This window comes from Xenopus tropicalis, chromosome 4 (assembly GCF_000004195.4).
Source record: "Xenopus tropicalis strain Nigerian chromosome 4, UCB_Xtro_10.0, whole genome shotgun sequence".
NCBI lineage: Eukaryota > Metazoa > Chordata > Amphibia > Anura > Pipidae > Xenopus > Xenopus tropicalis.
This window is the reverse complement of record NC_030680.2, coordinates 136,465,730-136,487,908: the sequence shown is the minus strand read 5'-3', so window position 1 is coordinate 136,487,908 and position 22,179 is coordinate 136,465,730. Positions and strand designations below refer to the sequence as shown.

Below are 22,179 nucleotides of genomic sequence, written 5' to 3'. Positions count from 1 at the left end.
ATATTAAAACAAGAGAGCTGCTGCAACACTGAGCGCTCTTATCTTCACCTTTTTACACAGAGCTCATTGGCTCCCAGCGCTCCTAAGCCAAGGCCAGGCAGTAGATGACGCAGAGAGGGGCGGACCCAACGTCACCGGCCGCTGTCACTTATTGGCATGAGTGGGTGGGGCTAAGCAAGTGACATGTAAGTTCTTTTCCTGAGGGATGACAGCTCTGCTCAACTTTTCGACGCATTTACGACAGCTTCAAGAATGGACCGTGGTGACATAGAAGCTCAGGTAACGTTGCAGGTTGACAAAGCAGCCGCGTTCCCCATGTAATATACTGGCGGAAGAGGACGAGGGATTGACGTCAGAAAATAGTCCCTCCCTCTTAGCCAGTGCTCTGCCCTGTTTTTCCCGCCTCCTGTTGCGCGTTCGCGTATCCGGCCTACTCGCTGCTCTTAGGGATCAGTGCGCGCTGCGCTCTCGCCGGTTTCTGGCTGTGTGAGGTGATTCCCTGAGCCGCGGCAACTCCTCAGCGTCCGCTGGTTTGTTGGGGGGAGGGAGGGGGGACTGTGCGAGCGGAGGAACCATCAGGAATATAGAGAGGGGGGGACAGCACCCTCTGGCCTGCTTGGTGGCTCAGCTTATCCAGTGTAAGGTGTGAATAGCAGCGAAACGGGGCTACCTCCCCCCCCAACCCGGGGACGATGAGCATCGAGATCCCGCCCGGCCTGACGGACTTACTGCAGGGTTATACGGTGGAAGTGCTGCGCCAGAAGCCGCCGGACCTGGTGGAGTTTGCGATACAGTATTTCACCCGGCTGAAGGAGAAGCAGCTCCAGGATGGCGCAGGGGCCGGCTCTTTACGGCCTCACGCCCGGGTGGTCAACTTCGACGGGGAACCCATGCAGACCGAGTCTAACGGGGACGAAGAGGAGGACGAGGAAGATGACGATGACTCCGATTTCGAACGTAAGAGGCCGCATGTGCTGTGGGCAGGGCTGGAGTTTGAGAAGACGGGGGGCCCCCGGCAATGCAGGAAGGCTGGGGGCCCCCCCCCGGCAATGCAGGAAGGCTGGGGCCCCCCCCGGCAATGCAGGAAGGCTGGGGGGCCCCCGGGCAATGCAGGAAGGCTGGGGGGCCCCCGGGCAATGCAGGAAGGCTGGGGGGCCCCCGGGCAATGCAGGAAGGCTGGGGGGCCCCCGGGCAATGCAGGAAGGCTGGGGGGCCCCCATTTGAGAGGGCAGACAAAATCACATTCATCAAAGAGCTATCCTGCCCCCCAGCTTTTGTTAATGTGCAGCTCCCTGCCTTGCTCTGCTGGGGCCGATGTGCAGCTCAACACACGGGGGCTGCAGCTTGGATAGGGTTCATGTGCTCATTTAAAGTGCCCCCCCCCCCAATACTGACAGTATGAGAAGTTATTTACACTTGTAACTGTGGGACAAATGTCTTTATCCTTAATAATAATATGTAGTTCTTGACTCTTGCAACAATGTAGCTGAAGTTCTGCCCTAGATCACTTCATTTACCTGCTACTTCTACATTGTGTCAGGTGTCAGAACCAGCAGTGCAGAGAATGGAAACAGCCAGTTTATTTACCTGCTACTTCTACATTGTGTCAGAACCAGCAGTGCAGAGAATGGAAACAGCCAGGCAGATACAGTCAGAACTCATTTACAAATAAACTTCCATAACCAACGTTAATGTATATTGGAAAGGTGCTTAGAATGACATTTCTTCCTTGATGCAAGGAACCGGTTTTGAGTGGCTCTTTCGGTTTTTTCTTCCGCATATTCCTGCCCCAAAGGTGCCCCTGTGATGCTGTAAAGTCAGATGCACTACCTGCATTGACAGAGGGCTGAGGAATTGACATCTCCTCATGTGGAGCAGGGCTTCCAATGTCTTTATTTTAGTACTTTTTGTTTCTTGCCAGTGATTTTTAAAATTACCAATTACAGAGAAACTGTAAATGATTTAAGGCGCATAAGTCATTTTTTGGTGTCTGGTCTCGCTTCATAGCCTTTAGATCTTTAAAGGGGAACTCCGGCTTCTGAACCAAAATTTGTTAAAGAGCCCCACACAATAGTCATTCCTAATATACCTGTCACTGTAATCTGTTCTTTTGAAATACAGTTTTTATATGCTGAAGTCCAGCTGCAAAACAGTTCTTCTCTTTCTGCATCATTTAAAATCCTAGCAGTGGAGGAGGGACTAAAACATTGATGTTACAAATTGTAACAACTTCTCCACAGCTTACAGACAGCATGCAGGAACTACATAACCCACAATGCATTGCACCGTGAAGTTTCTTATTGACATCACGTGTGCAGGGAATTGTGTGATTGGGAGGATGCAGGCAATTACTGTTACATTTTATTTGAGTCTCAAAGTAGTCGGCCAGATCAGGCGGGGCTTAGGGAACTGTTCCAAACCATATTATTACATTAAAAATCATGAAATGGATGCATATTTTAAAATTTGTGTATTGCAAAGTTGCTTGAAATTAGCTTTACTTTTCAAAAAGCTCAAGTTGTACTTGGGTGGAGTTCCCCTTTAATAAACTTCCCTTTCAATGATGTCCTAAAGCCCTGTAAAATAAGGGGTGATTGTATATTACTTAGAAATGGTGGCAAGTACCAAGCTCCTGTGGGCAGGACACACTGTGCACATTTCTTGTCTTTTGTTGAGTTTAAAATAAATTTCAAGCTTGCTGGGCATGTACATGTTTGAGGTCTCCCTTTAGGGCAGAGGACACTACATCAGTATAAGTAATGTACCTACTAGGCAGGCTTATAGTTGCATTGTGGGATATCTGCTAGTGATGCCTGCTGCTCATTCTGCAATAGGCATAACATTTTCTCTTACAGAAACATCACTGCTGGTTATGCTTGCTGCTCATTTTCCAATAATTGCACCCACTTTATATGGAACAGTCTTCTCTAATGTTTGTGAGGTTTCCTTCATAATTGCTTGGTTTATCTCTCTCTGTAAATAATCGATTTACAGATTGTGCTCTCTGAAACCTTGTAGATAGCGTCCCACACAGAGATTAGTCACCTGCGATAGATCTCTGCTACCGCGGGCAACTAATCTCTCCAAAATGCCTTTCCTGTGGTAACAAAGGGGATCACCACTGGAAAGGCATCACTTCCGTCTTCCAAAGTGGCGCGAAGCTTCCTCCTGCAGGCAACTTTGTGGGACTTTGGAAAATGGAAGCAATGGGTAGGCCTTTCCACCAGCTATTCCTTTTTTGCCGGTGTATTTGCAGGTATTTTGGAGAGATCAGTCGCCCACAGTAGCAGAGATCTACTGCAAGTGACTAAATCTCTCCGTGGGACATTAACCTCAGCTTTTGTCCACTTTCTGGATCTAGCTTTAGATTATAGAGGCTTGTAGGGATCTGTTTCACTAGCCAGTGAGAGAAGCTTGCTAATTGAGCCCCACTTGGACATCCTTGGCCTAGAGCTAGTTTAGACACTGATAAAGAACCCCTTCCTTTTTAAAAAAAACTGCTTAAGGTTTAAACTGCACAGTGTTTTCAATAATTTTATTTATACTGTATAATGCTGCTAGACATTTTGACTTGGTGTAAAACTGCATAAACTCTGGTGAAAACATACAATCTGGGAAAGAAAACTGCAGTTTACTTGTGTGGGACCTGGATAAAACGGTAAATTCCAGGAAAACGTAAAGGGGGTTTTCTTATGTGTTCTTCTGTCCAGTGATATTCGGTGTGTTCAGATTGAGATGTTGAACAATGGGCAGAAGTGATAAGGAGCATAGGGGTAACCAAAAAATCAACTATATATTTGCAATTTTACAGCAATACTTTTCTGTGTCGGATATGTGCGCCAACTATCTGTGTCATTGCCTTTAGATTGGCCCTATTTCCTAAACAATATACCCCAGTGGTGCCAAGTCATGCCATCTGTGTATGGTGTTACTGTGGGTAAGAATAATGGATCAGCTAGGACCTCAGTAATAGGTACCTGGTTGATAAGTAGCACAGGGAATGATAGAGCAACCCGATGCATAACAAAAATGGGAAGTAGACCTTGTGACTATTGGGAGCTTGAAGAATGTAGGGCTGTTGTTTCGATATATAGTTCAATGGCAGGCCCTCTTCCCAGAGCTTTGGGGGTATGAAATATTTTGCTGTGGGGCCCAGTAGCTTCCTGTTAAACTTCTTGTACACAACTCGCAGGCGTTATTCAGCTGGTTCTTTATTGTCTTGGATTAGTATGTCACAGAGACTAAATAAAAAGTACCAAAATATAATTAAATCTTTTACATCAGTCTGCTTTCTGTTTGATCAGGTCTCTGTCCTCACTAAACTTCAGAGCTGGAGGGAGGCAGCATAGAAAGATGGAAATAATATTAATATTTGTACTGCACCAACTTATTCCTCAGTGGCAGTGCTGTACAGCAGAAGGGCGACTACATCAAGCATACACATACTTATTGGTACAGGAGGTAATGAGGGCTGTGCTCATGAGAGTTTACAAGATACTAAATTGTAAATTTTGACTTAAAGGATAAGTAAACCTTTTATTTTAAAAATCTCTCAAAATAATCTACCTTTCTCCCTGCATGCAGATTTATTTTTTCTGTACAGCAGCTCTTTTACTAACTTCCTTGTCTAGTATGAAGCACCACCCCTTTTGCTTTCTGAGCACTCCTCTTTGCGACTATGAAGACCTCAGAGGTGCCTTGTGGGCATGCTCACTGCCTCTGCTCAAATTAAAGTTAGGTATGTGCAGTAGGCACCTGTTTAAGATCAATTTAGTCAGAGAGGGGTGCCCAAAAAGCAAAAGGGGGTGGAGCTTAATGCTAGACAAGGAAGTCGGTAAAAGTGCTGTAGTTGAACGGGCTGTAATAGAGAAACAAAATAAATCTTGATGCAGGGCCTTATTCTGGGGGCTGTACAGAAAAAAAAACAACCAAAAACAACTTGTTTAACATCCCAGCAATAGGTTCACAGGCTTGCCCAGTTCTTTCCTCAGCTACAAGCATCTGAAAAACTCCTTACTGCGGGTAAAACTCTTGTCCTTAGCAAGATTGTCTCTTAACAAATTGCTTTTTAGAAAGGGATTATTTAGTCTGTTACAATTTCTGTTAGTCACACAACATTTACTTCTGAAGCCAACTCTAATCTAGGTAATTGCTCATGTAGCTCAGTTGAACTGATGCTTGCACTCCCATACATGCCTTATGTGGGATATCGCTTTCATGGCCCACCAGCTGTTGAATGGCATGCTTGCTGCTTGCAGCAGCTGGAAGGTTGCAGGCTTGACATTCTAGCCTTATACTGAATACTTCCTGTGCTCATCCAAAGTCTGCTAGGGAAATCTGGGGCTTCTTCAGAGTTTCCCTTTCTTACGCCTCTAGTCTGGCCCAAAGGGTATTCGAAAAATGTCTCACTGTGCATATGGGCATGTTCTGGTACATTGGACTGCTGTCGTCAAGGGGGCTTGTCTATAGCAACTAACAGACACCTTTCAGCTAACATTTAGTATTTTATAGAATGACCTATTCTAAGCAACTTTTTAATTGGTCTTCATTATTTATTTGCCTTAGTTTTTGAATTATTTGCCGCCTTCTTGGCACACTTTGCAGTTTTTAAATGGGGGGGGGGTCACTGACCTCGACAGCCAAAAACTATTGCTCTGTGAGGCTACAGTTTTGTTATTGTTACTTTTTGTAATTTTCTTTACTATTCAGGCCCTTTCCTACTCATATATCAGTCTCTAATCCAAACCCATCCCTGGTTGCTAAGATTACTTGGACCCGTGCAACCATATAAATGCTGAAACTCCAAACTAGAGAGCTCCTGAACTGAAAATGAAATAACTAAAAAAAAAAAAACTACAAATACAGGCATGGGACCTGTTATGCAGAATGCTCGGGACCTGTTATGCAGAATGCTCGGGACCTGGGGTTTTTCAGATAATAGGGAATCATTTAACCATGAAATAAACCCAATAGGATTGTTCTGCCCCCAATAAGGGGTAATTATATCTTAGTTGGGATCAAGTACAGGTACTGTTTTATTATTACAGAGAAAAGGGAATCATTTAACCATGAAATAAACCCAATAGGGCTGTTCTGCCCCCAATAAGTGGTAATTATATCTTAGTTGGGATCAAGTACAGGTACTGTTTTATTATTACAGAGAAAAGGGAATCATTTAACCATTAAATAAACCCAATAGGGCTGTTCTGCCCCAATAAGGGGTAATTATATCTTAGTTGGGATCAAGTACAGGTACTGTTTTATTATTACAGAGAAAAAGGAAATCATTTTTAAAAATTTGTTTATAATGGGAGTCTAAGGGAGATGGCCTTTCCGTAATTCGAAACTTTCTGGATAACGGGTTTCCGGATAAGGGATCCCATACCTGTAATAACAAATGAAGACCAGCTGCAAATTGCCTTAGAATATTAATCTCCATCATATGTTAACTCAAAGGTGAACAACCCCTTTAAATGTAAACTTAAAGGCATATTAACTCGGATACATGTCTTATACCAGTATTTTGTGGCACTTCTTTGGAAGACTGGGATAAACCTGTTGTCGGGAACACCCCCTGCATGCCAGTATTATACCAGAATTGGGAGCAGGTTGCAGTTCTCTCCTCCCTTCACATCTGGATCTGATTTCGGAATGAAGCAGAAGTGGTGGGTATTTTAACTCAAATGCCCTCACCCAAGTGGAGTGGTCGCCGCTCACTAAAATAGATTTCAGCATGGCACTCTAAATTATGGAAAAAACCCTTATATGGCAAGCTGTGGTGCAAGGATTCTGGATAAGATTCACGTACTTGTGTTCTGGCAGGAAAAAAACTTTTGTCACTAAGCTGATTAACCCATTAAATGTCTGCAAACCTAGATTCTCTGTATTTACTAGCACAACATTCTGCGGCAAGGCCCAAAGACAGAGTTATTGTAAGTAATGATGTTATTGTAGTTTGGAAATTTCCTTTTCTGTCAACAGGCCTAATAATGCTACTGCTTCTGCTACCACAGAAGTGTTTATTACATTATTTTTTTATTATCTGGGTGAATTGAATGTCTAAGAAATTGTGTATGTGCACTTTTAAAGTGGGAACAGCACTGATGCAATTTTTTTGTAATAATAAGCTGGTTTTCTGAGAAATAATTTACAGTACCCTTTTGGCATAGTGAATGGTGGCTTCAATGAGACACCATCTTATTGTTCTTGTTATCAATTTTTAGAATGGTGTTGTCTAATGGAAATTAATTTTTATTTTCCTTTTACATTACTGGCTCAGCTTGAAGTTGTAATTCGTGGGCAGCCATGGTCTAACTAGCAGGCTGGGCACAATCTCACTATCACCACCCACTCGCCTTAAGGAGGGTCTTGTCTGACCGCTCAGGGCAGTGCCATTGTTGGTGAGTTAAAGGGCCCATAAAAGGCATACTTACATACTTATTTAGTTTTCTCTAATAAATTTCTATAATTATTTGTAAAGCACTTGAAGGATACGCAGTGCTGTACAGTCTTACAGTATATACAATTGCACACTGGGAGGACAAGTGTTATGATAAATGATAAATATGTATAAATACACAGATTGTGCCATGTGTTATGAGACATGGTAGGAAGGAAATCCCTTCCCCGTAGAGCTTACAATCTAAAGAAGCATCATGTACTGTAAAGCCTTTAAAAGCCTTGCAACAAAATACCTTTTAATGCAGCATTACATGACACATTGTGGGAGTATTAACGGTTTAATTTAACACTGTCTGTGAAATGTCAGCGGATAGTTATATGTAGAAGTGACTGAAATGCGGGGGTATGAAGAATACATTATTAATCTTTTTGAATTTAGTTGTAAACAAGAGAAACTAACTCCATTTGCAGCACATCAGGTTTTAGCAATAAGCAGTTTGAATACAAAATAAAACCACTAAATAAACAGGTTGAGCCACCTACTGTTATTTATGTTACCAAAACACACACCAAAAGAGGCCACACAGGCCAAAAGAAAGGCATGAAGGATGGGAGTAAAATTCTTCTTAGCTTAGTAAGATGAAAAAGTTCATGCTAATGTAATAAACATAGAAAGTTTTAATTTAGATTAGCTAGGTTAATTAATATTTTCTCTTTGACTTTGACCTGTGCCACTCCTAAATGTTTAACTGCAAATTTTTTTTCCATCTCTTCTTCACCTGAACCTTTATATGTCACAGACACTGATGATAATTTCTTTGTATATATATATCGGCATAGACATATTTCTAAGTATAAGTACAAATGTGGCTTTTTAGCAGAGCAAAAATATGAGCTGGTTTAAGTGCTTTATCTTGGACATATAGAACATGGAACAGATTTATACACCCTTCCACTGTAAAACTGCTGTAGCTTTTAGGCTAGTGCCACACAGGGCTGATTTTCAGCCTGCATTTTTCCGAAGAATCGACACCTATGCTGGCTCCAGCCTCCTACCTTGCCTGACCCCGGAAGCATGGCCTGGATGCAGGAGACGTGGCAGGTATTGCCTGTGAATTGCGAACTGTTACATTTATAGGCTATCTGCCACGTCTGCCTTCTCCCGGGCGGAGACGATGCTTCCAGGTGCAGGCCGAAAATCAGCCCTGTGTGGCACTAGCCTTAAGGTCCCCATACACGGGCTGATTCTTGCTGCCGATATTGGTCCCTTAGACAGATTTGGCAGCTAATCGGCCTGTGTATGGGCACTACCGACGGGCCTGCCCAACTGATATCTGGCCTGAAATCGGCCAGATATCGATCAGGCAGGTTAAAAAATCTAGCCGGATCGGGGACCGCATTGGCTCGTTGGTGTGGTCCCTGAACCGACTTTGCCTATACTCGTCATTATAATTTGATCGAATTAGCCTGGATTCTCCCGATATCGCCCACCCGTCGCCAAGCGAGCGGATCTGAAGGTGTATGGCCACATTTAAGCTTGGCCATACACGTTTAGATTTTAGTCTTCTGGCCAACATTTGGATATAACAAATCAGTGGATGCTCTGAACATAAAATAATTGGCAGACAACAGTCATGTAAAAGTGACCTCCCAGAAGTACATTGTAGATCGCCCCAGGATATTGTCGGATACACACCTAGATTTTATCATTATCCGGCTGAAATTTTTTAACCTGTCCGATCGCCGTGGTACAAAAATTAAATGTGGCCTCAAATCTCCAGAAATAGAGAACTGTCCAAAAGAACTAGACGGAGTAAAGTAAATGTTTCATTTTGGAGTTATCCTACCTGATATCAGATTTGGAAGCATGGGACAATAAAGTGTTGGCTTCTGGTGTATCCTTTCTGTGAGGAGAGGAGACAAAATTCTATAGTGATACCAAAATCAACCCCTCAACTATAGCAGTAAGTGCACACTGCTTTCTAATGTAATAGTTTTCCAGCATTTTAGCACTAAAATGGCAAAGTTCTTGGGTGTATGGGTCAGTACAGGTATGGGGGTTACTGGATAAGGATTTTTTTTGTAACTTGGATCTTCATACTTTGTCTACTGCTAAAAAAAAAAATAAATATTTTAACATTTATAAAAACCCAATGGGATTGTTTTCCCTCTAATAAGGATTTATTATATATTAATTGGGATCAAGTAGAAGGTACTTTTTTATTACTACAGAGAAAAAGGAAATTAATTTAAAACAATTACTTTATTTGATTAAAATGGAGCAAAATGGAGAGATAACTTTCCTGTAATTCGGAGCTTTCAGGATTAAAGCTTTCCAGATAACAGACCCAGTACCAGTGCAGAGATTTGTCCTCGTGCTTTTTTAGTCTGGGTCTCCATAATTTTATTAATATTATATGGCATTTCTTCTACAAAGTAAAATAGATTCTTAACCAAAACTTGGGTCACAAGGCTAATTAGGATTAGAATTTTATTCTTATGGCCTTATTAAACCAATATGCAATATAGTGTTAGGAGATGGGATATTTGGTAAACTGTTTAGCAAACAATTTACCAAATTGCTAACCTGGGACCCTGTTCTGGCCCTCCTCCTCTTGGGAAAAAAAAATTTGGGTCTCCGTTAAAAGATAAAGGCCAAGGGAAGTAATATTATCGAGGAGGTACCTATTTGTTAGGCACCCCCAGTGACTCTAACCGCTTACCTGATACCTTTATTTGCCACTATTCATCTGGAGAAAAAAAATACACCAGTCTCTGGTACTTTCCATTTCAGCCCAGAACTGAAAAGTTTGTTTTTCCAGTGAGATACCAGCTGTACTAAATTGAACTAGTGCAAGGGATCCCTGGGAAAATGAGTTGCACAGCAGCGATATATAAAGTACAATTGGCCTGTATACTATAGTTCCCGGAATATTTATTGTACTCAATGAAGCAATAGTGACATTTTTCCACTGAAAATGTCACAGCCCCTTAAACTATTGCCCCAGACCTCTGTGTCCCCCTGCAAATCCTATTATTTCTAGGCAGCAACCACTAAGGCAGGGGTCCCCAACCTTTCTTACTCGTGAGCCACAGTCAAATGTAAAAAGACTTGGGGAGCAACACAAGCACCATAAATGTTCATGGAGGAGCCAAATAAGGGCTAAGATTGGCTATTAGGGGCCTCTATGCACACTATCAGCTTACAGGGGGCTTTATTTGGTACTGAATCTTTGTTTTTATTCAACCAAAACTTGGCCCCAAGTCAGGAATTCAAAAATAACTCCCTGGTTTGGGGGCACTGAGAGCAACATCCAAGGGGTTGGGGAGCAACATGTCCCTGAGTCACTGGTTGAGGATCACTGCACTAAGGCATCAGGGACAGGACCTGCAGTATGGGTCTTTAATGGTGGCGTGTAGTGGGGCACAATTCCAAAGTAAGGTTAGTGGCAGATAGTGTGACTAGGTATGTACTATAAACCAGGACAGCAGAATAAATTTCCCCAGATATCATTCTACCTGCCCTTCCCAGTGTTTGGGACCTTGTGTTCCTGATGGCATTGTCCCTTCCTGCGGTAATGCTTTGATTAGGGATGCACTGAATTTGGTATCCAGCCTTTTTCTGCAGGATTTGGTTTTGGGCGAATCCATGTGCCTGGCTGAACTAAATCTGAATCTTTAAAATATCTTAAACATGGAAGTTGAATTTTTTTTTTACCACACGTGTTTTTTTTTAGCCTTTCCACAACCTTATTTGCAAACGGTAATTTGGATTTGGTTCGGTATTCAACCAGACCTTTTATGAAGGATTCGTAGTTTGGCCAAATCCCAAAATATTGGATTTGGTGCATCCCTAGTTTTAAAGGGGTGGTTCGCCTTTAAGTTCACTATTAGTATGTTATAGAATGGCTAATTCTAAGCAACTTTTTAATTGGTCTTTATTCTTCTAACTCTTTGCAGCTTTCAAATGAGGGTCACTGACCCCACAAGCCAAAAAACTATTGCTTAGTAAAGCTAGAGTTTTATTATTGTTAATTTTTATAAATTTCCATTCAGGCCCTCTCCTGTTCTTATACCAATCCCTCATTGCATTTTATGCAAGTCCGTGTGAACAAATCTCAACTTGGCACATGCAATTGCATGCAGTGTTAATTAAAAAAAAAAAACGGAATCGGGGTTTAGACTCCATGACTTATAATTCAAATATGTCAGGCTTGGCAAATCTACAGTTTGTACAAGTTCTAGCACCCATGGTCAAACTGCTTTCTGTGAACTATGAATAGAAATAGATTACTTCTGCCTTGTATAATGCTTACACACTTGCCATTTTAACCCTTTAATTTAACCGGTTCAGAGTAAAAAAAAAAAACCATTATACAGGTATGGGACCTATTATCCAGAATTCTCAGGACCTGGGGTTTTCTGGATAAGGGGCCATTCTGTAATTTGGATCTCCATGCCTTAGATCTGCTAAAAAAAAAACCAGTAATTAAACCCAATAGGATTGTTTTGGCTCCAATAAGGATTAATTATGTCTTAGTTGGGATCAATTACATGTACTGTTTTATTATTACAGAGAAAAGGGAATCATTTAACCATTAAATAAACCCAATAGGGCTGTTCTGCCCCAATAAGGGGTAATTATGTCTTAGTTGGGATCAATTACATGTACTGTTTTATTATTACAGAGAAAAGGGAATAATTTAACCATTAAATAAACCCAATAGGGCTGTTCTGCCCCCAATAAGGGGTAATTATATCTTAGTTGGGATCAAGTACAGGTACTGTTTTATTATTACAGAGAAAAGGGAATCATTTAACCATTAAATAAACTCAATAGGATTGTTCTGCCCCCAATAAGGGGTAATTATATATCAGTTGGGATCAAGTACAGGTACTTTTTTATTATTACAGAGAAAAAGGAAACCATTTTTAAAAATGTTGATTATTTGATTAAAATGGAGTATATGGGAGATGACCTTTCCTTAATTTGGAACTTTCTGGATAATGGGTTTCCAGCTAATGGGTCAGATACCTGTATTTTTAGGGCTTTTAAAGTGCCGTCATACCCATGGCTTATAGACCCATTTTTCTTTAAGTCCAGCATGCTTTCAAAAGAACAGCAAGGTAAAACTTGGATACAGTGCAAAAAAAAAAAAAAAAATATATATATATGTGTGTGTGTGTGTGTGTAATAATATGGTGCCAGTGTTGTATATTATACAGACTTCATGTTCCGTGTAATGATACTGAGATGGCTTTTAGGAAGCTAATTGTATCATGCAGCCATGGGCTACATTCAGATCGATATTTGTAGAGCAAACAGGGCAGTTGCCTTCCAGAGATTTTTATGCTGCTAAGACTGTGTCCTCGGTGTCAGAGAATTGAGGCAGCCCCAGCAGGAGTGCGGAGAGAAAGTTAACCCTTTATCTATGAAACTTTCGAAAGTTTTTAATATTTAGACAGTGTGTTTAAAATGAACCAATGAGCAACCTACATTAACAATAATTTTGTGACCATTCCCTCTCTAATGCTGTAAATGCCACAGATATAGAATTTATCATCTATGGATAAAGCGGCTGTAGGTAACTGTATACCCCCATTTTCATCAAATGCTGAATGAATAGGGTTTGTGCTGAACAAAATTTTTGCTTTTTGTTTTCATTAAGAAATATTTTGATTCTGTTGTTAAAGAATACAAAACTAGATTCACTTCAGTACTTCCTGTCACGTCTGGTCCCGCAGAACTTTAAAGGAGCTGATAAAACTAATTACCAGTCCATTGAGAAGCCCCTAACAATGAGCTGCCCAAAAGCTGCAGCTTAGATAAGGGAGAGGTTTGTTTGTTTATAGGTAGACAGTGAGCTGAACAAATTGACCTGTGTATAAATGAAGGGGAAGGGAGGTAAATTCAGTAGCCCATGTTCAAAATAGTGCTTTGTAATGGTAAAACATAGGAAAATATGAAGTTTAATTCAACACCAGTCCTATTTAATGTGACTTTTTTTTGCAAAGTTTTTAGGTAAATACTGTCGCTTTAAGTACCACAAACTGTAGAATATACAGTCTGCGGTACTCGTGGTGGATCAGCGACTTTTACAGAAACCGATCTGCTTCATTCCCCACACCCCTATGCAATGAACAAAGGGGGAAACATCATAAAGGCTTAGATCTGCCCATTGATCAACTTCCGCCCCCCCCCCCCCCCACAGTTCATTTTGGTCGATTAAAGCCGAATGGATTGCTTTCAGCAGACACAGAGCAACACATGCATAGACACTCACGAAAATCAATTAAACTGAGAAAAAAATTATCTGATCTGGTGTGTGTTCTACAGAGAACTTTTTTACGTGTTGCCCCTGTGTGGCATGCCAGGCCCCAGCACTATTGCCAGAGTTCCTGTGCTTATGTGCTTTCATCATACCACTGTGCATATGAATAGCATCAGGCACCATTTCAGGGCTTACACTTACTTCCCATGATTTTACTTTGCATGTTAACAAATGTAAGAAGCGGTGCATGATTGAAGTGGTTTGGGGTTGGTTAGTGCTTGCCTCGCTAAAGAGCAGCACAACATTTTCATTTTGTGTGTGTTACATTTCCAGTGCAGTTGGTAAGAGTTTCACACTTACTGTGCATGTATTATGTAAGGGGAACTAAAGACCTACGTTTCAGTATGCTCTTTTACTATTTGTATTTTTAGTTTTGTTGTGTTATAATATTTGCAGTTTTGCTCTGTTAATCTGCTCTTTCATTCTGATCTGCACCTTGAGACATATGTATGATGGCATTGTAATACCTCTCAGTATTCATAACTCTGTATGGGTTCTTCCTACTTTTCCTTACCTGGATATATGGATTATTGGTAGTGCTGGGCGGTATACCGGTAAAAACCGATCACCGGTTTTTTTTTTGAAACCGATATGAATTTTCGACATACCCCCATACCGGTGTGCTGAATACTTTCGGGTGCGCACGTGACGTCAGCGCGCACGTGACGTCAGCGCGCACGTGACGTCAGCGCGCACGTGACGTCAGCGCGCACACTCTACAAAAGCACCATCGCTAGGACGCATTCAGAGTCGGATACCAATGTGAGCTGTCGGGGGGTGCCTGGCCAGTAATTATATTTTATGTGAAGGGGATGGGTGGGGGTGGGTGGGTTATACATATGTGAAGGGGATGGGGTTGTGTTTGGGGGGTTATATTTATGTGAAGGGGATGGGGGGGTGTTTGGGGTGGGGGTGGGTGGGTTATACTTATGTGAAGGGGATGGGGTTGTGTTTGGGGGGGGTGGGATGGGGTGGGGTGGGGGGTTATATTTATGTGAAGGGGATGGGGGGGTGTTTGGGGTGGGGGTGGGTGGGTTATACTTATGTGAAGGGGATGGGGTTGTGTTTGGGGGGGGTGGGATGGGGTGGGGTGGGGGGTTATATTTATGTGAAGGGGATGGGGGGGTGTTTGGGGTGGGGTGGGGGGTGTGTGTGCGGATGGGGGGGTGTTTGGGGTGGGGGGGTGCGTGCGGATGGGGGGGTGGGGGGGTGAGTGCGGATGGGGGGGTGTTTGGGGTGGGGTGGGGTGGGGGGGTGCGTGCGGATGGGGGGGTGGGGGGGCTGCTTGCGGATGGGGGAGTGTTTGGGGTGGCGGGGGGGGTGCGGGTGGCGGGTGTTTGGGGTGGTCACCTAATCATGCATGGGGAAAAAAAAATACCGTCAAATACCGTGATACCGATATAATTTTGAAAAATACCGTGATATCAATTTTTGGTCATACCGCCCAGCACTAATTATTGGCCATATTTTGGGCAGAAGTCAAATCCAGAGATGTGCTTCTTATATAGGCAGTTTGTCTAAAGCTTGGCATACACGCACCAATAAAACTTGGCCATTCAAGCTGGAAAAAAAGGAGAAAAGGCCCAGGTTTACATAGTAAATAACAGATAAGCTCTGTAGAATACAATAGCAATCTACACAGCTTATCTGTTATGCTATCTGCTATGTAACCTGTGCCGTAACTTAACTTTGAATGGCTGCCTCCGTGGCTGCACAGCAGCTTATTTGTATAAACTATAGTTGGATATGAAGCAAGCACACAACTTCTACCAGCGCAGGACAATAGAATATTTTTATACTCTTTAATTTTTTGGTGTTACTGTTCCTTTAAATTGCTACATCTGGCTACAGGTGAATGCAGTTGGTTCACAGGCCGATTTTTCATCTGAAATAAGTGTTTCCTTTAAAGGAGAAGGAAGGCTAAGTTACTTGGGGGTGCCAAAATGTTAGGGACCCCCAAGTGACTTTAAGGCAAACTGGATTACTTTTGAGGGAATCCAATCATTTGTCATTTACTGTAATCCCCATCCGAATCCAGGATTCGGTCTTTTTCGGCAGGGTATGGATTCAGACGAATCCTAATTAGCACATGCTTATTAGGATTGGGAAGGTTAATGTCACCGCATAAAAACGAAGTGTAAAATTTTTCACCAACGTTTAACCCTTCCAAATCCTAATTAGGATATAATAATTAGGTTTGGATTCGGTTCAGTATTGGGCCAAATCCCTTAACATGGATTCGGGGGTTTGTCCGAACCCGAAAAACTGGGTTCAGTGCATCCCTATCCCTTACCCAGCAGCTCCTGTTTGCCTCCCCATTAGCAGCTGTTGGGTGTGCCATGGAACTAGTTTATTCGCAATATATACACATACTCTTATTTCATGTAACCGTAACTTAGCTGGGGTAACCTTAAAGCCCAGTTATCTGACATGGGGTCTGTAGGCTGTTTTTATTCAATATTGCCTAAATGTATAATGAACTAATTATTATATAATTCTCACCCCCACCCCCCATTATTATGTTTATGAAAAGGTATTGCTTACAAAGTTTGACTAGCCCTGCCCTAATTAATGACATATCCTGGTTCATTTGGTCACTGAGCAAATTTACACAATACCCAGTCAATTATTTGCCATTATTATTTAACTTGCAACTGATTGAACAAATCTAATTATTGATGAAAGATAATTTATTTACTGTCACTGTTTACCGTTGCAAATGTGCCTGGTATAAAGGTCCCCATACACCTTCAGATCCGCTAGCTTGGCGATGTTGCCAAGCGAGCAGATCTTCTCCCGATATCCCCCACCTACGGGTGGGCGATATCGGGAGAATCCAGGCTAATTTGGTCGTTTGGCCCGATGCGGTCCCCGTTCCAACTAAATTTTTTAACCTGCCTGATCGATATCTGGCTGATTTCAGGCCAGATATCGGTCGGGCAGGCCCGTCGGTAGTATCCATACACAGGCCGATTAGCTGCCGAATCTGTCTGAGGGACCAATATCGGCAGCTACAATCGGCCCGTGTATGGCCACCTTAAGCCCTGTCATGTCACTGAACCTTCATAGAAGTTTGCGGAACGAAAGCAAAAGGAAAATATACAGCTATAAAACTTTAGTTCAGCAAAAATAAGGTGCAGAAATGTATAAGTGGCCTTGTAATGTAAGGAGTCTCTTCTGTGCAGGATAAAGTTCTTAAAATTGTGGTTCTGATAATGAAAAAAATCTGCTTATTAAACTCTTGAAATTAAAAAAAAAAAAAAAAAAAATACAGCCATACGTATAATGTTTAAAGCTTTTCTAATTTTCCTCTTTTTTTTTTTTCAGCGCCCGTTATAAATAGATACAGTAGAAGAGTATCAGGTGAGTACTTTTTTGACTAATTTTTGTTTTTAATTTACTTTGCTTTTCATATCGTAAAGAAAACTATGCCCCAGCATGTTGTGGTGTAACCATCATATTATAAATTTCAAAAGCTTTTTGTATCTTGCTTGGCTTACCAATTATGGGGTCAACATCTTGGACTTTACATGCAGAGAAACAATCTAATTGAGTTAAATATGGCGGCATAAGAGCAAAATGAACCAAAGGAATTGTTATACGTTAACAGGTTCCCATTAATATGAATCAAGAGGTTTATGGCTCAGGTAAGAACGTAGTCTAATGGCACAGCCACACGTGGCATATTGTCTGCTTGTATTTTGTAGGAAGATGGAGAGAAACAGATCTGCCCCTAAACGCTCCTGTGTGTAGCTCCGCTGATAAACATAATTTAGCTCAAAAATGCACACTTTCTGGGCCCATCTTCACTCCATATAGCTGCCGACACAGTGGAGCTATACATAGGAGCAGATCCACTTATCTCTGCCTGCCTAAAAATCATGGGAAAAGGAAGTTTTTTAGGTGGCTTTTGGCTCCAAAATGGGCACAGGTGCCACACATTGTAATCTTCTGCCGTTCCCACTGGATATAAACTAATATGCTTGTGTCCGTAGCACACTGCATCTGTAGGGTCACACCCCTGCGTGGCTCTGAAAGTTATTTCAAGGCTAATATATAAAAAAAAATATTTTGCTTTGTAGCTCAGTTTGAGATAACTGCTCATGACCTTCCATTCCAGCAGTTTGCTGATAAATATGAAAATGAGGCAGTGTATTTGTGAATGGCTTAGTAAATCTTTCATGATAAATAGGCTCGAGCAGGGCCCTAGTTACCTCTTGTATCAGTCAATATTTGAATGTAATCTGTATACACCCTTTTATTGTGTACTGCTGTGGAAATTCTTTATAAATATCTGCTGGCCCCGTGTAAATTCGTTACTCTATTTTAGGTGTGTGCAGCAGTGAAGCCGCTTTATCTAAACTTCCTCTGTAACATTCCCAGTTGCGGTTTGGCTGCTGCCCGTGCCTACATTAGGGTTATGAGTTTGCATAGGATGAGCAGAGCATAACACTCTATACTCATTTTGTTACAGAAGGATAAACAAACCTTTTTAAACACCCTCTCTTCTGTAACCGCGACTTCACTCTCAACTGGCTGTGGAAAAAGCAACATAAAAACAAGGATTTACTTATTGTTTATCTTCAAATATTTGCAGTATACTTTAAATGAAAGTAACTGATTTGCAGCAACACATGCATAGTCAGAGAAAAAATGGCTTGGGCTTATTGTCTTCGTTTCTGTGTGAAAAAAGGCTAGTCATATAGCCGAAACGTTAGTCTTCTCAATAAACACCAAATTAATTCATTCTCTCTCGCTCTCTCGCTCTCTCGCTCTCTCGCTCTCGCTCTCTCTCGCTCTCTCTCTCTCTCTCTCTCTTGAAATTATTTATCCCAATGGATAATTAGGTCTGATTAATTTAATAATTGGACTTCTATAAAAGTATGGGCTGTTATTTGCAACAGCTACACACACACACACATATTTATAAATCATTAAGTGCCATCAAATCTCATTCAGCTCCTGTTGATCATATGAATAGTTTTTAGCAAAAATAGTAAATGGAGGGCACACTGGTAAAAAGCAATAAAGAATAAGGTAAGGTACAAAAGAACCCCAAAATACCCCCATATAGGTAAATCAGAATACAAATAAGTCAAAAAGGGTCTTGCACTGAAAGAAATAATTGAAACAGGTGGTACCTGTATTATCATATAATATATATAATAATATATTAATAGTTCTTTATCTATATCACAAACAGCACAATATTGTACATACATTAGCACATTCAAATACATATAATACATACCACCATAAGCACAAGAAGAATAAAACAGTAAGGGAGCGGATACCCTGGCCAAAATGAGAATGCCCCGACGGTTTGGCAGAAAGCCTTTCTCAGTTGTTTTTTTAAAGGAGACATATCCTATAAAATTATGAATGTACCAGTGAATTATACTCCTCTTAATATAGAAGGATTTAGCTTAAATAAAAGTTGTCTGGCTAGGCTGACCTGATAGGGAACTGAAGCCTGTTTTTGCTTGTGTGACTGCAGGGCTGGGCTTCTGGCTAGAACCATTAGGACACTCCTACCTTATTTGAAACAGGGAAGAGAACTGATAGGATCTATAGGGAGCTCCAATAAAGGGGCCATTTTTGCAGACAGTATTCAATTTTAGCCCACACTATGGTATTAATTAAGCCAATGAGCTAAGATAATTTAACAGTTTAAAACTTGAGAGGAGGTACAATAACAGGGTTCCACGACCAGATACAATTATGCATACATGGTTATAAATTTGTTATATTTAAACATGTTAAGTTTGGCAGAAGATAAGAATTTTACATTCAAGCTATTCTTTATGTATGATTCCGTGAAGTCTTTTCTGTGCTATTTGGGGAAATTAAAAGTGGGGAAAAACTAACCACCTGTTGGTTAGTTTCCAGTTGTAAACCACTTAAGGAACGTATCAGCAGAAATAAGGGCTGGGCTGATGTTCTCCTGGTTAGAAAAACATTAGAAACTTATAAGATTTCTCAAGTCTTTCCTAACCAGGAGAACATCAGCCCAGCCCTGTGTCTTTCTCGACAACATTGTAGTTGGAAATTAACCAGCAGGTGGCGCAGTTGTGACCATTTATAGTGACAGTACTTTATTCCTTAATATCTTGGAATTAAAAAAACAAAATGAATGTACATTGTAAAAGTGCACTCATCAATATTACATTCAGTAATTTTAAAGGTTTACTTATCCTTTTGAAGCGGAAATCAATTCCACCCATGTCACCTCTGCACTAGGACAAAACAGTGGTTAATTAGTAGCTGCATGAATGGTTGAAGTGGGGGCCCCAGTGATGTAGGACTTTTATTGCTATGCCGCCTGTTGAAAGGTGCTGTGGGAAGTACGCACTGCGAGCATTAGTGCCTGAAGCGCCGCGCTTATCCGGGACATTGTATTTACCTGTAAATGTTAGCTGTTCAAGGGAGATAAGTATCTGCGGCTAAATACAGTTTGCTCATTCAGTGGCCACTATTTCTTGACATTTCCTGCAGTCATACTCTCATATAGATGTCCCTACAGCTAATACGTTAAAGGAACAGTAACACCAAAATTTTTTTTTTTTTTTAAAGTAGTTAGAATGTAATGTACTGTCGCCCTGCACTGGTACAGCTGGGGTGTTTGCTTCAGAAACCCTGCTATAGTTTATATAAGCAAAGCTTGCTGTGTAGCCCTGGGGGCAGCCATGCAGAAAAAAGGAGAAAATGCACAGGGTACATAACAGATTTGATCTGTTATCTGCTAAGCAACCTGTGCATTTTCCCCTTTGACTGGCTGCCCCCGGGGCTACACGGCAGGGTGTTTATATAAACTAAAGTAGTCTTTCCGAGTCACACACCAGTTGTACCAATGCAGGGCAACAGTACATTATACTGTAAATACTTTTATACACTTATTTTTTGGTGTTACTGTTCCTTTAAGACTCAGAACTTGGGCAGTATTCTCTACATGTTTTGATATATTCACTGCCCTCCTACCATGTGTTTATGGGTTAGGGTTGATTTTATATTATGGGCATGGCCAATAAACATTACTTCTATATGACTGGGTTCTACTTGTGATCATTGTGTATGCAGATATGGTGAGGTTTAGTCTACTTAGTTTTGTGGGTTTGCATGCTAATAGATTGGGGCACCCACCTGACCCCAAATACAAATGATTATATATAAGTGCTCTCCCCTAGCTAGTGTGTTGATTACACCCATAATACTTGTTTTTTCACCATTGTGTTTTAGTTGCTGTTTTGACCTAAAATTTCATCTAAGCACCTAGTGAAAACTGAATAATAGTTGCCCACATTTGCTCCATTTTGAACTTATATAAAATAGGGGCAATAGCTTTAGCACTTGCGGGATGTTTGTATTTTATTAATTAATATCCTTTACTGCTTTACTATTCATTTTTGAAAAAAAAAAGTCACATTTGAGTAGCCTGACACCCCCCTCTAGTGGTTGAAGTGGCTCAAAAAGGCAAATAGATATTATGCAGTGCATGTATTCCGATAAATGAATTTCTCTTATTTATATGAACGATACCTAGTGGTCATTAAAACCTGTTTTGATTCATAAATTCAGTGCTTGTTTTGTGTGTGTGTTTATATAAATATATTTATAATATATGTATTGGTCTGTGTTTAAATATTTCTTTTTTTCTTGTTAACTAGTATGTGCGGAAGCCTATAATCCTGATGAAGAGGATGAAGATACAGAACCAAGGGTAAATTCAGTTAGCAAATATAGAATGTATTGTCACTGATGACTCAATGAATGAAATAATCTATGTGATTATTTGGGATTAGGAGATTGGTTAGAGTTGTAACAGGCTGGTGCATAACAAGTTTGCTGTATGTTTCATAAATTTAAGAGCTACTGGTATGGGATCTCTTATTTGGAAAGCCAGTATTCAGAAAGGTTTCGATTTTAATAATCTTTCATTTTTAACTTTTAGAATAAAACCATACCTTGTACTTGATGGCAACTAAACTACATAAATCCATATTGGTGCCAATTCAGTTCTGTTTGCTTTGTTTAATATTTTAAATATATTTAGTAGCTTTATGGTACATTGATCCAAATTACAGCAAAACCTTTATCTGGAAACTTCTAGGTCCCAACCATTCTGCACGATAAAACCCATACCATGTATTATTGCATCAAACCTACCCTTTAGGCCAGCCATGCTGTATATTATCTATTAGGGGTGGTTGTGTATGGTTCCCATGGTAGGTTATTGCAATTGACATAAAGTCTTTAAACCATTATTTTTTTTTTCCTTATTGTTCTGTAGGCATCATGCTTCTCACCATTATAATAGGATGCAGCTGTCAATGATTAAAGGCACACACAGATTGCTGCAACTATATTACAGCTATATTACAACATTGTGTGTGCCTTAGCCCATTTGTACACACTAGGAGCAAATAGAAGAGGCATGTTTTCTCTTTTA

The 22,179-nt window shown here is 40.9% G+C and overlaps 1 protein-coding gene across 1 annotated transcript in view; it reads left to right on the top strand.

Annotated features, from left to right (window-relative positions):
* Window positions 1-395: 395 nt before the first annotated feature.
* The window catches only part of prkar2a (protein kinase, cAMP-dependent, regulatory subunit type II alpha), a 32,173-nt gene continuing 10,389 nt past the window's right edge, over window positions 396-22,179 (top strand). The window contains exons 1-3 of the mRNA XM_002933058.5: window positions 396-957; window positions 17,061-17,096; window positions 21,398-21,450. Coding sequence (XP_002933104.1) covers window positions 693-957; window positions 17,061-17,096; window positions 21,398-21,450 — 354 coding nt within the window. The 5' untranslated portion in view covers window positions 396-692. The remainder of the gene's footprint in view (window positions 958-17,060; window positions 17,097-21,397; window positions 21,451-22,179) is intronic.